The sequence below is a fragment of the Camellia sinensis genome, chromosome 12 (assembly GCF_055761805.1).
Source record: "Camellia sinensis isolate YWXY chromosome 12, ASM5576180v1, whole genome shotgun sequence".
NCBI classification, from domain to species: domain Eukaryota; kingdom Viridiplantae; phylum Streptophyta; class Magnoliopsida; order Ericales; family Theaceae; genus Camellia; species Camellia sinensis.
Window position 1 is genome coordinate 110,757,216 of NC_138972.1, and position 16,023 is coordinate 110,773,238.

The 16,023-nt window shown below is 39.0% G+C and overlaps 2 protein-coding genes and 1 long non-coding RNA gene across 5 annotated transcripts; all 3 read left to right on the forward strand.

Annotated features, from left to right (window-relative positions):
* The first annotated feature begins 416 nt into the window (after positions 1-416).
* On the forward strand, positions 417-11,613 carry RANGAP1 (RAN GTPase activating protein 1). Of its 3 annotated transcripts, XM_082899572.1 has the most exons (4): positions 453-708; positions 1,027-1,063; positions 4,621-4,688; positions 9,573-11,613. In XM_082899572.1, exon 4 carries the CDS (start codon positions 9,583-9,585, stop codon positions 11,197-11,199), a length of 1,617 nt encoding a protein of 538 aa, XP_082755698.1. In that variant the 5' UTR covers positions 453-708; positions 1,027-1,063; positions 4,621-4,688; positions 9,573-9,582; the 3' UTR covers positions 11,200-11,613. The 3 variants fall into 3 exon arrangements, with proteins under 3 accessions (XP_082755699.1, XP_082755697.1, XP_082755698.1); XM_082899571.1 differs by lacking the exon at positions 1,027-1,063 and having other exon boundaries at positions 424-708; XM_082899573.1 differs by lacking the exons at positions 1,027-1,063; positions 4,621-4,688 and having other exon boundaries at positions 417-708.
* Positions 5,820-9,602, forward strand: LOC145804709 (uncharacterized). Its single transcript, XM_082899574.1, has one exon. The coding sequence runs from the start codon at positions 6,204-6,206 to the stop codon at positions 6,951-6,953; it is 750 nt and encodes a 249-aa protein (XP_082755700.1). The 5' UTR covers positions 5,820-6,203; the 3' UTR covers positions 6,954-9,602.
* Positions 11,614-12,273: 660 nt separating the features above from the next.
* On the forward strand, positions 12,274-15,685 carry LOC145804710 (uncharacterized). Its single transcript, XR_014347019.1, has 3 exons — positions 12,274-12,368; positions 12,445-15,511; positions 15,588-15,685. It is a non-coding gene; the product is annotated as an uncharacterized LOC145804710 (long non-coding RNA).
* Positions 15,686-16,023: the final 338 nt, after the last annotated feature.

Below are 16,023 nucleotides of genomic sequence, written 5' to 3' on the forward strand. Positions count from 1 at the left end.
CAAACCCAATTGGGCTGCGCACATACTTCAAGAAGTAAATGAATAAAAAAATGATCAGGGTTGAGGTTCGTGACGTCCATCGAATTTAAAATAATTTGAAAAAAAAAATTCCAATAATTCTATAAAAAATATATAAATAATTATTTTTTAAATTTAATGATAGGTAAATAATATAATTAATTAATAATTAAAAAATATTTAAAAAAATAAGTTATTTTTACTATTTAATTGAGAAAAATGCTTCGAACCTCCACTGGGGTCGACTCCAGTAAGGTGACACGCTGTGATTAGACAAAAAAAAAATTATTTTATTTTTTTTTTAGTTTCAACCAGTGAGGGCTCGCTAGGTGCGACCCCACTCAGGTCTGTAGCATGGTTGTTTAATTGATTACTCTCAAAAATTAAATTAATTTTTTTTATTTTATTTTAAATAACAATGTTTATTTTAAACCCACAAAGAAAAAGGAATCAAAGATTGCCAGTTCGAGTTCATGATTTCCCTCCATTTCTCCCAAGCACACAGATAGATACACACTGTATGCCTCCTTAATTCCATCATGCTCGGCGTGTTTGATGAACTCTCTCTGTCATAGATTCGAACAAAGTTCACTCTCTCTCTCTTTCCCTTTCCCTCTCTCATTTCGTTTTAGGGTTTACGGATTTCGATCTTGCTCGCGAAGCTTCTAGGGTTTCGTTCTCACTCTTGCGGTTCGTTTCAATCCTTTAATTTCTTGAATTCTTTTCGGTTTTACCTTCTGTTTTATATATATATATATATATATATATATATATATATATATATATTTGTAAATTAGTTCTGAATTTTTGATATGTCTGAAGAATTAGGGTTTCATTTTAAGGTGAAAAACACATCTATTGTTCTGATATAATTTTGTGCGTGGAAATTGTGTTCATTGGCTGATGATCTGTTTTGGTTATGCCTTTTATTCTTCACAGTGACTATCTTCTCTACCAGACCTCTCGAACCTTATCTTCTTATCTGATTTAATTTCCGTCTAATTTTAGGGATTATGATTAGCAACTGGCAGACCACAAATATACGGTAGGCTTCGCATATGTTCCGATTGATAACAAAGTGTTTATGCCTGTGATGTACAAAAAAAAAAAAAATTAAAACTTGTCCCTATGTGTATTCTGAAAGACTTGTTTGGGGGGTTAATATTCTGGTAGTTGAACAGTAAAAAGAAAAGAAATATATCTGTGGAGCATTCTGCTTTCTTTAAATGTTTCTTTGCATGCTCTCTCTCTCTCTCTCTCTCTCTCTGTGAATTGTTTTTGCATATCTGTGAAATTTTCATGTTTGCATAGCTGAAAAACAACAATATTGAAAAGATGTATGCCATCAGTCTGAATTTTTTAAAGAATAAGATGACAAGAATATTGAATCTGTATTGATATTAGGCTGCTGTTTATTTATTCTGTTGTAGACCTCTCTGCATTTTTTGAAAGTTATAGAACTCTATGGTAAGGCCGAAGTATAAAGCTTCCTCTAGTTAAAGTTTTTTTAAAAGAATTTTTTTTTAGAATAGATATTGAGATTTAAGACTCCTTATTTACATTTTCCCCCCAAGTACATAGAATGTAGAAAAAGATATCTTACTATTTTGATACGATAAAATGTAAATGTATTTGTGACATACAGATTGAAGAAATTATTATTTTCATGTATGTATGAAAATATTTATATTTATTTGTTGTAGTGTCCTTCCTTGCCATGTAATTTTTAAAGATTTGTCATGTTGTCGTGTGATCATGTCGCATCTGTGTCTTATATTTATATCCATACTTCTTAGGGCATAACTTATTTATTTATTTTAAAAATTTATATGGGGAATTATTGGGACTTATACTGGCTTCTATTTATAGGATTGGTTTTTGGAATTCAGGCACTGAAGTTTGATGGCAAGTTCAATATTGTATTTTTGAATTTTTTTTGTCTAATTGATGCTGAACTTCGTTTTAGAAGGTCCTTTCTGGTGGATTGTTGTATGGAAAGGGCAATCTTTATGATGCTTTTTCCATCGACTGGTAGAGAAATGATGAGTGTTAACAGGGTGGTGTTAGTGTTTTTATTTTATTGCACAAGAATCTGGTCTTTTGCATTACAGAGGTCAGGGCTATGGATGTTAACCTGGTGGTGTTGTTTGCACAAAGATCTGATCTTGTGCATAATGGAGATCAGGGCTAGAGGTTTTGGTTAATGTACTCATGTGACTTGACGAAAATCTGGAGTAAACTCCTTGCATTGACATGCTAATTTTCCTTGGCCCATTTTCTTTCTTATACGATGATTGTTGCCTATTTTTAATCATTTTGTGGGAGTGTTTGACTCTTTGGTGTGTTGTCTATTCTCACTTCACATACATATATACCTTCTATACTATTATCTTTATTATATTTGTGAAGGGTTCTCGTGGTATTGACACAAAATGTCTCATATTTTGGGTTTTCCCAAAATACCCCTATATTTGATGTTTTTGTAAAATTATATAAAGGGGAGGAATGGCTTCGAACCTAAGACCATGGGTTTCGTAAAAAAGACTCTTATCACTTGAGCAACACATACTATATGTGCATTTCTTTTTGTCATTATTTTTATAATATTACTTTTCTTTTTCGAGTTGCGCATGCATCTCATGTGTGGATCGCTAGTATATATATAATATAATAATACTACACGTTACAAGGCAATTGGGTGAGAACTTCATTAAAAGGAATCATCAGTTTGTACAATATTCAAGGGGCATACCCCTAACAAACTAGTCAAAAGATGTGAATGCTCTAGAATTGTTGCGAGGAAAACCAATCCCACAATCAAAAGAAATTAGAACCCCATCAATCCAAAAGAATCAACAAACCTCAATCAACCCATTGCCAACTTATTAAATTTCATATTCTTACTTGATTGTAAGTGTACTTTTGTTTTTTTCTTTTTGGTTATGGCGTATTTCCCAGCTTGCGAAATTATATTTTCTCAGGTTTTTTGGGCTTTTTATTAAGGGCATCTTTTTGAAGAAACTGCTGTATTTATCTTATGCTTGATAGCAAAAAATAGACTGGTTTGTGATTGCTTTTTTGCCCCATTTTTTGTTTTTTGTTTTTATTATGTTTTTCCCTTTAGCAATTCAGTGCAAGGACAGTGCATACTTTCCAACATTGTTTTGAAACCCGGAGCGGACCGGGAATCGGGCCTTGTTCCGGTCCGAAAAACCCTCTAAACCCAGACTAAGGCCAAAACCAGTGTAAAATTGAAAATTTGGTAGACCCGGCAGTTGAACTGGTAAAACCGGCGACCCAGACCGGGTTTTGAGGGTCAGCCCCTTCTTTTTTTTTTTTTTGTCTTTTGTCTTTTTTTTTCTTCTTTTCTTTCTTTCTTTCTTATATATTTATTTATATATATATATATATATATTTCAAAATTTTAATTAAAAATTCTTACTTCAAGAGTCTCCTCTCATAAGGAGGAGTCTCATTGAAAGTTTGAGGAGATTATGAAAGTCTATTGCTATTTATAGGGAAAGGTTTTTCAAAGAAAATCTAGAAAATTCTATGTAGGATTCAATCAAATTATTTGAATCATATTAATTGGAGGCAGAGTTGAAAATTTCATTTTCCTCCAAAATTAAATCTAGCATTCAATTAATTTGTTTGGAGGGAATGTTAAAAAAATTTAATTTCTTTAAAACAAGTAAACTTTTCTTATCATTTATGACTTTATTAAATATTATCAATAAATACTATGTAACAATTTTCATTTTTATCTGAGTATTTATAAATATTTTTATTTATTTATAATTTATAATTATTTTTTTAATTATGACATCACGGTTCAACCGCTTTGACCCGATGGTTGAACCGGTGACCCGTCCACTCGGTCCTTTTTCCGGTTCGTTCACCGGTCTGGTTTTCAAAACATTGCTTTCCAGAAATTGCAACCTCTAGATTCATGTCTAAAAGCTGATCAAAATCACTGCTCTTAACTCTGTCTCTCTCTCTATTGTATTCTTTGCTTCTTTTGCTTTTTCTCAGAAACTGGGACTGTTTCTCGAGTCTGGATTCAGCTGTTCATGCTGTAGCATAAAGATTTTATACAATGGGTTTCTCCTTTGTTTTTATTTATCACCATTAATGCTTCACCAACTGGGTTTCTCTTTTAGCTTCATAGCTATTGGCTTCAGCAGTGTTCTGCAAGGCGCAACTGTGTGGCTCAAACTGTTTGAGGTGAGGCGTGCGCCTGAGGCTGGGGCTCTAGGTGCACAACTTGTGCGCTTCGCTTAGATTTTTCTCCAGCCTATGTTTCCTTTACAGGATTTTATTGCCTTCTCCTGAAAAGTAATTGAAGACTTAATAGAACAGAAAATTAACAATTGTTTAGCAATTCCATTGGTCATTTGGGTAATACAACAGTGCTGCTACCTTATCCACCTTTGGTTTCTTTTTGTTTTTTTCTGCCCCTGTTTTCCTCCTCCTTCGCCGCCTCCTCCTTTGATTTTGGCCAGCAAACCGAGACTGGTTCTATTTTTTTTTTTTTTTTTTCTTTTGTTATTCTTACTCTGTTTTATTGCTTCTTATGATTCATGTCATTCTTGTTGTAATCAGTTGCTTGCGCCTCTGCCAGAGTGAGAGTGGCTTCTACTGCTGACTCAATCCTACCCTGTCATAAAAAGGTACATAAAATCAGCACTGAACTTAGTATTTCACAATAAATCTTGCACCAATTATGCACTAATAAGTAATAACTCATAGTGATGATCTATTTTATGTACTGAACTTTACCTATATTAAATTTTGCTGATCTTGTACTATTTGCGCCTCATCTTGTGCCTCGAGCTTAAGTTCCAGGAGACCTTAGCTCCTAGAGCTTTTTAAAACACTGGGCTTTAGTATGATTTTCGCTGGTCTAAATGCTTCCTTACAATCCGTTTCTTCATGAAGTTTGTGTACAACTTCAATATTGTTTAAGGGGAAAAACTCAGGCTGTTTGGTTTAGTTTTGGAGTTGTGATTTGAGTGTGAAATTGTGAGTCGAGTTTTGAAAAGAGAAAATTTGTTTGGTTATGAGTTTTGAAAGGTGTTTTTGAATTTTGAATTTTGAAAAGAGCAAATTGGGTTTACCCGATCATTCGGCCGATTGACCAGAACAGTGAATTTTATTTTTTTTATTTTTTATTTTTTTGCAATTGCAACCTGTTATTTGAAGAAAAAAAAATTATATTTGTTTTAGATATTTTTTAATTATAGAAATTATTTTTTTTTAATTTTTTATAAAAATAATTTAACAATCCCATCACTAGCCATCTTCAACACTATATCATCAAAAGAGTTTTAAAAACGGTTTTGAATTGAGTTTTGTGTTGTGTGTTTGGTTTTGAGTTTTGAATTGAGTTTTGTGTAATTTTGAGTTGTGTGTTTGGTTATGCATTTTGAAAAGTGTTTTGAAAATTTTTCCAAAGGCAAACCAAACGGGGCCTCAATTTCACCTGCATCATTACACAATTGAGGTTGCAATAGAACTAGGAGTTTTGCATTACAATTAAAGTATCTAAAGGCACTCATTTTTCGGATAAATGTGAGTCTGCAGTCCGTCATGAGAAAATATTGTACACTCCTTTCTAATAGGTTGCTTTTGTCTGAAAACTGTGAGAGAAATATTTGTTGCGAGTCTTATTTATTGATTATCCATCTTTTTTTAATAAAGAGTGATCCTTGTTGTACACAGTACAGCGTTATATCTTGTATCTAAATAAATCAAATACCATTGTCAGACACTGAACACTTGTACAATGGCATAGGATATGTGTTCTGTTAGAATATATCATCACCTACCACCTCCACTCAACTCACCTACCACACACACTCACCTACTCCCCAATCCTCTCCTATATAATTAGTACCTCACCATCTGTAATTTACACATCAATCAATATATCAATCAATAATACATAAATTTTTACATGGTATCAGAGCAAGGTTAAGAAGCTAGTAATTCTGCTTCACCGGCGGGTGGCAGCCTCACCTTGGCCGCCCGCCGGACCTCTACACATACCCAGACTGTAACTGCATCTTCCTCTCTCTTACCTTTCGGCTCTCTCAGACCATGACTGTCTGAAGGTGGGTTCCAGGAATTCAAGTTGCTAGAGCGACTCGGGGAAGGGAAGAAGCTACAACTTTCAAAGTTTTCAAATGCCAATCTTCATTATGTTTGATCTCTCTGTTCTTCTTCTTCTTGTTCTTCTACTATCATCATCATCATCACTGCCAGCACTTGCAAATGAAGAAGGGGATGCTCTGTATGCATTGAGGAGAGCAGTGAAAGACCCAAACAATGTGTTGCATAGTTGGGATCCGACGTTGGTGGATCCTTGTACTTGGTTTCACGTCACTTGTGACTCTGCTAATCGGGTCACCCGCCTGGACCTTGGAAATGCAAAGCTGTCAGGTAATCTTGTTCCCGAGTTAGGGAAGCTTCAACATCTTCAGTACCTGGAACTCTACATGAACAACTTGGTTGGGCCAATACCAAAAGAAGTTGGAGGTTTAAAGAGCCTATTGAGCTTGGATCTTTACCACAATAACCTCACTGGGCCTATCCCTTCTTCACTCTCCACCCTCTCCAATCTCAGATTTCTGAGACTAAACAGTAACAGGCTCACAGGAAGAATACCAAGAGAACTTTCCAAGCTTGGAAACCTCAAGATCTTGAATGTGTCAAACAACGATTTGTGTGGTACCATTCCAACCTCAGGCAACAAGAATCTCAAGAACAACAACAAGAAGATCATCAACTCGACAACGACGATGACTCCGAGTCTCCCGATTCCTCCACCCCAGCTTTTGTCAACCCTTTCGATCTCCTCAACGACGACGATCATGATCGCGATCAGCTGCAGGGTAGTGAGCCAGAAATTGCTGATGACAGAGAACCCTCAGTGACAGCTACTGTTAACACAGTTCCATCTTCCAACCACTAGTCAATCCCACTAACCAATGCCCTTTACTCTCTTCTCATGGTCTCCACTTTCTTTTCTTTTTTTTTTATAGTTATTTTACTCCCTCTTTTTTGATCAGAAAACGAACCATACACCCTTCATCTCCTTTTTTTCATTAGTGTCGGCCCCGTCCAAATACATTTGAATCTCACATTCCTTTTTAATTTTTTATTCCTTTCACAAATCCACCACTAGCACTCTTTCACACCATTAGCACCCTTTTTTCTTTTATTTATTGATTTTACTTTTTTTATTCTCTTTATCCTATACCCTTCCGTCCATACTCTCCATCCGCCCACTTTAATCATATCCATCATATTTTATTAAATCACCATCCACACAATTTGTTTTTGTTTAACAATATATATATCTCAAAAAAAAAAAAAAAAAAAAAAAAACCAAAACAATTTATAAATTTACACAACACCCATATTTTATTCATCTCAGGGATCAACCCCGATCACCCATATTTTATTCATCTCAGGAATCAACCCCGATCACCATTTTCCACAAAAAAAAAAAAAAAAAAAAAAAAAAAAAAAAAAAACCAAACCAAATACACAAACAACCACACCCACAGGCGGGATTTTTCTATCCCTTCTCTACTCTGCCGTCGGTCTTTTCTTCTTGCCTCCGTCTTGGGTGGCCCTTGCCGGTGTTGCCTCCGTGTTTTCCACGCCGCCGAGCAAGTTCACTCCCCCATACTCCTCCACTGCAGCATATGGAGGACCTCCAAATCGGAACATCACGGTGGCCTTCCGCTTCAGCTCCTTGTTTTCCGCCTTTAGCACACTTATCTCTGCTCGCGCATCCTTATACATGCGTTGGAGCAGAGCCAGCTGGGAGTTTAACTGTTGCACCTCATTTGTCCTGCTCTGCAGCCGGTGCGACAAATTTGTGACCGCAGTCATGGTTTCCACGCATGACTTCAGAGTATACTGATTGGCCTCAATATCAGTTTGCACCGCCATTTTTTGCTCCACCGACCGCATCGGAAAGTTCAATGGAGCAAAACCAGAGGTGTTTGGTTGAGGTTCACTGGCCCCCGCACCAGTTATTTCTCTTGTGGGCTCGTTCAGTTCTGGAAAGAGCGTGAGCAGGTTCTGGGTAGCTGGACGGGAAGAAGAGGCCATGTTTTGGGTTGCTAAGTGTTTCAGAGTAGGGTTTACAGTGTGTTTCAGACTGCCAAAATTTAGAGGTTTCAAACTGGTTTGCACAGCCTCTGCCTCAACCTTGGTTAAATAGCCAGGGCCGATCCGCGCATCGCGCGCCACTTGCCGACAGACGACAAACGGGCGCGCAAGCCAAGGCGCCCACGTGCCTCGCCATCATGTCCGGCACACCTTTTGATGAATTGGGCACGCCTTTTGATGGCACGCCTTTTGATAAAATTGGGCACGCCTTTTGAGGGTGCAACTTTTACAACGGTCCGACATGACCCTATAAACTGTCCCGACATAGATTCCGGTTAGTTTCTACAAGGGTCCGACAAGACTCTGTAAACTGTCCCGACATTGATTCCGGTTAGCTCCTTTATGGGTCCGACAAGACTCTGTAAACTGTCCCGACATAGATTCCGGTTAGTTTCTACGAGGGTCCGACAAGACTCTGTAAACTGTCCCGACATAGATTCCGGTTAGTTTCTACAACAGTCCGCCATGACCCCATAAACTGTCTTCTACAACGGTCCGCCATGACCCCATAAACTGTCTTCTACAACGGTCCGACATGACCTCATAAACTGTCTTCTACATCGGTCTGACACCACCATACAGTGTCCTCTACAACGTTATGACACCCCATACAGTGTCTTCACCAACGGTCTGACACGACCATACAGTGTCTCCTATCCTTTTTTATTTTTATATATTTTCTTGTTTTGTTACTCTCTCCAAACTCAAGTTGGTTAGTTTCTATCCTCCTTGAGTTTGCGGGGGGCTGTTAGAATATATCATCACCTACCACCTCCACTCAACTCACCTACCACACACACTCACCTACTCCCCAATCCTCTCCTATATAATTAGTACCTCACCATCTGTAATTTACACATCAATCAATAATACATAAATTTTTACATGTTCAATACTGTTCATCGGATGCTTCTTATATTTGTATTTAATGCAAGCATTGTATGTATTTGTTGTTGTATAATTGCTATAAAATGAGTAAAATGCATTTTTTTCACTGTATGTTACATATATCACCATTTTATCTTACATAATAGATTAAAAATATAAAAATATGACCATTTTTTGCCGAGTTTATGTAACCTTAAATTTGAAGTTTGATGGGTCTAATCTATAGATACACACCCACAATCGCCACCCAGACCCAAGTCCATGTAATATAGGTTTTAGTCTATGTTTTGTTTTAGAATTTGAAAGTCTGGAGATTTTTCAACAGTTTCAGTGGATTGCTTGAAGTATTGGAATTTTATATTTCGCAAGTCAAAGTCATTTTAGATTTTAAGTATCAATTTTGATTGGAGTATTGTTTTATTATATTTTTGCTTTTTGATTTCATAACAAGCTTATGGTGTAGTTGCAACTCATGGTTTCAGGTACTTTGACATGGATTCCACAACTCAAAACCGCACATTCTCAATTAAACTATGGCCCCCTAGTCAGAGTACCAGGCTATTGCTTGTGGAGCGAATGACTAAGAATCTTACTACGCCATCCATTTTTTCTAGAAAGTATGGTCTGCTGAGCAAAGAAGAAGCTGAGGATGATGCCAAGCAAATAGAAAGCATGGCTTTTGCTACTGCAAACCAGCATTACGAGAAGGAGTCAGATGGTGATGGAAGTTCTGCAGTGCAACTGTATGCTAAAGAGTCCAGTAAGCTTATGCTGGAAGTTCTAAAAAGAGGCCCCAGAACTAATGATGTTGGGGAAGTGATGATCTCTGAGAAAGCGAAAGCGTATGATGAATATATTTTTGATATATCTGGAGGTCGCCGGGCCTTCATTGATGCAGAGGAGGCTGAAGAACTGCTAAAGCCATTGAGTGAACCAGGAAATGCATATACTAAGATATGTTTCAGCAATAGAAGTTTTGGCTTGGATGCTGCACGTGTTGTTGAGCCCATCTTGTCTTCCCTCAAGGATCAACTAACAGAAGTAGACCTATCAGACTTCATTGCCGGAAGGTCAGAGGACGAAGCTCTTGAAGTAATGAATATATTTTCATCAGCGCTGGAAGCTTGTGAATTGCGGTATTTGAACCTTTCAAACAATGCCTTGGGCGAAAAGGGTGTGAGGGCATTTGGAGCACTCCTCAAATCACAGAATAATTTGGAGGAGCTATACTTGATGAACGATGGAATCTCCGAGGAAGCAGCGCGAGCAGTGTGTGAGTTGATTCCTTCTACTAAAAAGCTTAGAATCCTTCAATTTCATAATAACATGACTGGAGATGAGGGGGCAATTGCTATTTCTGAGCTTGTGAAACAATCTCCTCTCCTGGAGGATTTCCGGTGTTCTTCTACGAGGGTAGACTTTGAGGGTGGTGTTGCCCTGGCTAAAGCTGTTGGGACATGTACCCATTTAAAGAAACTGGATTTACGTGACAATATGTTTGGCGTGGAAGCTGGAGTTGCTTTGAGCAAGGCCTTATCTGGATTTGCAGATCTCACTGAGATCTACCTCAGTTATTTGAATCTGGAGGATGAGGGGTCTATAGCTCTTGCTAATGCTCTCACAAATACCGCTCCTTCACTTGAAGTGTTGGATATGGCCGGAAATGACATCACTGTAAAAGCTGCTCCTGCTTTGGCTGCGTGTATAGCTGCAAAACAAGTTCTCACCAAGTTAAACTTGTCTGAGAATGAACTAAAGGATGATGGTGCGATTTTGATTGCCAAAACATTTGAAGACAGTCACAGCCAGTTAAATGAAGTTGATCTGAGTACCAATTCGATAAGAAGGGCTGGAGCCAGGGTATTGGCTCAAGCAGTTGTACGTAAGCCAGGGTTTAAGTTACTGAACCTGGACGGAAATTTCATATCTGATGAAGGGGTTGATGAGCTGAAGGAGATATTCAAGCATTCTCCAGATATGCTTGGGCCGTTGGATGAGAATGATCCAGAGGGAGAAGGCTTTGAGGAGGAGGATGAAGAGGAGGCTTCTGATCATGACGATGAATTGGAGTCCAAACTTAAGGATCTCAAAATCAAGCCGGAGGAATAGGATGAATTACCAGCGTGTCTTGCTTTGGCATCACCTGATTTGAAACTCATTTCAAGTTGCTGCGTGTTATTACGACAGGCTGTGGATTCATGTGGTAAGCTTTGATCTCGCAAGAATTGTATTCTGTTTTCCTGAGACTTTCAGAACCATCCCAAGTTCACTAGTTTTGTGTCCTAATATTATTGGGGAACCATGATTTGGTTTGAGATATTGCTCGGCACTGTTGTACTATTTTTTGTTTTTTGTTTTTTTTTTTTTATGTCCTTTGTTTCCCCCTCCTCCCTAGGCTATAATAATATTTAGTTTTGTTTCCTATAAAACATGGTGGTGGTGGTGGTGCAAATTGAGGCAAATACCAAATTTGCCTTGTGGATGAACCATTACTAATGCATTTGGACATCACTTTTAGCTCAAGTAATGTGGGGTATTTTTTTTTTTTTTTTCTTTCAAGTTTTGATCTGGATGAATAATATGCATGTTGAATGAGGCATTTGTGGGACCTGAATGAATTTCTTTTCTCTGATGGAGCAAAACAAAATATATGATTATATGGAACTTGGATTGTTCAGATCAATCAACATAAATGCTACTGTTCTTAACAGTCATGGTTTCAATAGTAGTTTGATTGGTCAACTTGCCGTTACATTCCCCTAGTATAAGCCGGTGAAGACACTAATAAGAAAAGAGCGTGCTTGAAAAACTAATGGCACTAAAGGCCCCTGGATCACCTTTGATAACTCAATAGGCTTGGCCTGCGGATAGGATCTGTGCCATCTACACTTCCTTTAGAGGCTCAAGTACTAAAACTTTTACTCTCTTCTCTTTACTCTTTTGTCGAAGCCTTGGCATTGATTGAAACTGAAGCGAAGGTGGTGTGCCAGTTTTTACCATACAAGTATGGTCCACTGAATGCTTTTTGATTGGTCGGTGTTCTGACTATGTGAGTATGGTTGGCTGGATTATATGCTTTAATTGGTCGGCGTTTTGACACTATGATTATTGTAAGAAATAATGTATAGAGAAAGAGAGAGAATAAATTGTATATATTATTATTGATTGATATGTTGTTATATATTACAATGATTCATGATTCCTATATATAGAAGAGGGTGAGTGTGTAGTAGGTAAGGAGTAGGTGAAGTGGAGGTGGTAGTGGTGTAGTGAGTTAGGTTTAGTGGAGTAGGTGAGGTGGTAGTGGTGTAGTGGAGTAGGTGAAGTGGAGGTGGTAGTGGTGTAATGGGTTAGGTTTAGTGGAGTAGGTGAGGTGGTAGTGGTGTAGTGGGTTAGGTTTAGTGGAGTAGGTTTAAGTGGGTGAAGTAGGTGGAGAGTAGGTGGATTTTAACAGCCCCCCGCAAACTCAAGGGGGATAGGAACTAACCAACTTGAGTTTGGAGAGAGTAACAAAACAAGAAAATACATAAAAATAAAAGAGGATAAGAGACACTGTATGGTCGTGTCAGACCATTGGTGAAGACACTGGATGGTGGTGTCATAACGTTGTAGAGGACACTGTATGGGGGTGTCATAACGTTGTAGAGGACACTGTATGGTGGTGTCATAACGGTGTAGAGGACACTGGATGGCGGTGTCAGACCGATGTAGAAGACAGTTTATGGGGTCATGTCGGACCGTTGTAGCAGACAATGTTGTGACAGTTGTGGTGACAGTTTACGGAGTCTTGCTGGACCCTTGTAGAAACTAACCGGAATCAATGTCGGGACAGTTTACAGAGTCTTGTCGGACCCTTGTAGAAACTAACCGGAATCTATGTCGGGACAGTTTACAGAGTCTTGTCGGACCCATAAAGGAGCTAACCGGAATCAATGTCGGGACAGTTTACAGAGTCTTGTCGGACCCTTGTAGAAACTAACCGGAATCTATGTCGGGACAGTTTACAGAGTCTTGTCGGACCCATAAAGGAGCTAACCGGAATCAATGTCGGGACAGTTTACAGAGTCTTGTCGGACCCTTAAAAAGTCGCACCCTCAAAAGGTGTGCCCAATCTTTCAAAAGGCGTGCCATCAAAAGGCGTGCCCAATCCATAAAAAGATGTGCCGGACATGATGGCGAGGCACGTGAGTGCCTTGGCTGGCGCGCCCGTTTGTCGTCTGGCGTCAAGTGGCGCGCGATACGCGTGGCTGCCTCGCTATTTAACCAAGGTTGATGCTGAGGCTGAGGCAGACAAAAAACTTCTGAAAATCCTCTGAAAAAACTCTTCCTTTGCTGAGAGAGAAACTCTGTAATACTCTGTATCCAACCCTTCTCGGAAACACTCAGCAACCCAAAAAACATGGCCTCTTCTTCCCGTTCAGCTACCCAGAATATGGCCTCTTCATCCCGTGGTCTACTCACTCTCTTTCCTGACCTCAATGAGTCAACAAGAGAGAGAACTGGTGCGGTGGCCAGTGAACCTCAACCAAACACCTCTGGTTTTGCTCCGTTGAACTTTCCGATGCGGTCTGTGGAGCAAAGAATGGCAGTGCAGTCGGATGTGGAAGCCAATCAGTATACATTGAAGTCATGTGTGGAAACCATGACTGCGGTTACAAACTTGTCGAACCGGCTGCAGAGTAGGACAAATGAGGTGCAGCAGTTAAACGCCCAACTGGCTCTGCTCCAGCGCATGTATAAGGATGCGCGAGCAGAGATAAGTGTGCTAAAGGCAGAAAACAAGGAGCTGAAGCGGAAGGCCTCCGTGATGTTCCGATTTGGAGGGCCGCCATATGCTGCAGTGGAGGAGCAGGGAGTAGTGATTGTGCCCAGTGGAGTGGGAAACACGGAGGCAACACCGTCAAGGACCGCCCAGGACGGAGGCAAGAAGAAAAGACCGGCGGAATAGGCGAGAAGAAAAATCCCACTGTTCCGATTTGTGTTGGTTGTGTTTTGTTTTGTTTTGTTTTGTGTTTTTTTTTTATTTTTTATTTTTATTTTTATTTTTATTTTTATTTTTTATGGTGTAAAATGCTGATCGGGGTTGATCCCCGGCATGAAGAAATGACAAGTTTGTAAAATGTTGTTTTTTTTTTTTGTTTTTTTTTTTTTGTTTTTGTTTTGGGAGTGTTTTGTTGAAAAAATAAAAATAAAATGAAAGAAAACAAGGGAGAAAGAAAATAGATAAAAAATATTTATAGATGGATTATATGAAAAACATCAGTGCGATTGTTTCAAAATAAAGTGGGGTATTTAAAAAAGAGGAAAAGTGATTTGGAAATCAAATGGAGGAGAGAGAGGGACAAACCCATGTGATAAAGTGGAGAGAGAGTCGGTGAGTGGGGTGCAAAAGGTGAAGGAGAAATGATGGATTGAAAATGGTTTGGGTCAAAAGTGGACACTGTTAGTGGGGAACATGAGTGCATTAATTATTTGATATAATAATAATAATAATAAAAATAAAAAGTTAGAACAGTTGGAGAGAATGAGTGGAGTATGGTAAGGGTTTCATCCAAAGCCAAAATTCCTGCAGCGAATCACTTCGCAAATCCTAGCATGAGCTTTTTCTCTTTCCAGGCTTATTCATGAATTTCCTGGTGATTTCAAGAGCCTCTGGTGGCATTGTGGCAGAGAACACCCCAACCTGGATTTTGGGTGGCAGCAACTGAGAACACCCCAACCTGGATTTTGGGTGGCAGCAACTGGAAAATATCATAGATCTGATTTTTAAAAACCTCGTGACAGCATTTCATCAGCTTCATCCAAGACAAACATTTTGATGCAAACAGGGCAAAGTGATTGTCTCCGCAACATGTCAAACACACGACCAGGAGTACCAACAACAACATGAACCCCACTGGAGAGAATGCACTGATCTTCGCGCACACTAGTCCCTCCAACACAAGCATGAACCTTCACACTTTGCTGGGCAAGTTCAAGAGTGGGTGGAAGAACCAAAGCTTGGCACTCAACCAAGCTATAATCTAGCTGCTGCAGAATTCCAGAGCAGAATGTTGCAGTGTTTCCAGTTCCAGACTGTCTCGTCATATGAGGTGAAGAATTCGTCTCCATCAGCCTCACACATGACTACAGTTGCACAAATCTTTGTTGATTTTATCAGCGGAATAGGTTGAGGTCCGGCGGGCGGCTAAGGTGAGGTTGCCGCCCGCCGGGGAAGCGAAAATACTAGGTTTTAAACCAGCTCTGATACCATGTAAGAAATAATGTATAGAGAAAGAGAGAGAATAAATTGTATATATTATTATTGATTGATATGTTGTTATATATTACAATGATTCATGATTCCTATATATAGAAGAGGGTGAGTGTGTAGTAGGTAAGGAGTAGGTGAAGTGGAGGTGGTAGTGGTGTAGTGAGTTAGGTTTAGTGGAGTAGGTGAGGTGGTAGTGGTGTAGTGGAGTAGGTGAAGTGGAGGTGGTAGTGGTGTAATGGGTTAGGTTTAGTGGAGTAGGTGAGGTGGTAGTGGTGTAGTGGGTTAGGTTTAGTGGAGTAGGTTTAAGTGGGTGAAGTAGGTGGAGAGTAGGTGGATTTTAACAATTATGGTCCACCAAATGTGCTTTTTAGTAACCAATATGACAAGTGAAGGTGGTGGTGTGCTAGTTCAAACAAAATTTAAGCCTGATATACATTACAAACGCACAAATCTTGCCAGCAATCTGGCATACAAAATAGTGAAATTTCACTTTTTCGTAGAGGATTTCTATTCCACAGTCCCTTTGTATTCCCAGCACCGTCCCCTCAATGACAGCCTTTTGCACTGTGGAAATAACCTGGAGCTGGTTGCATTAACCCATCGGTCAAGGTTGACTCGATAGATTGGATGGTCATGATAATTAGGGATATTGTTGTACTCTTTCAAAAATGCTGACAGAC

Bases quoted from the DNA above. Each gene is read 5' to 3' on its own strand.
- RANGAP1 (XM_082899573.1), top strand. From the start codon at position 9,583: ATGGATTCCACAACTCAAAACCGCACATTCTCAATTAAACTATGGCCC.
- LOC145804709 (XM_082899574.1), top strand. From the start codon at position 6,204: ATGCCAATCTTCATTATGTTTGATCTCTCTGTTCTTCTTCTTCTTGTT.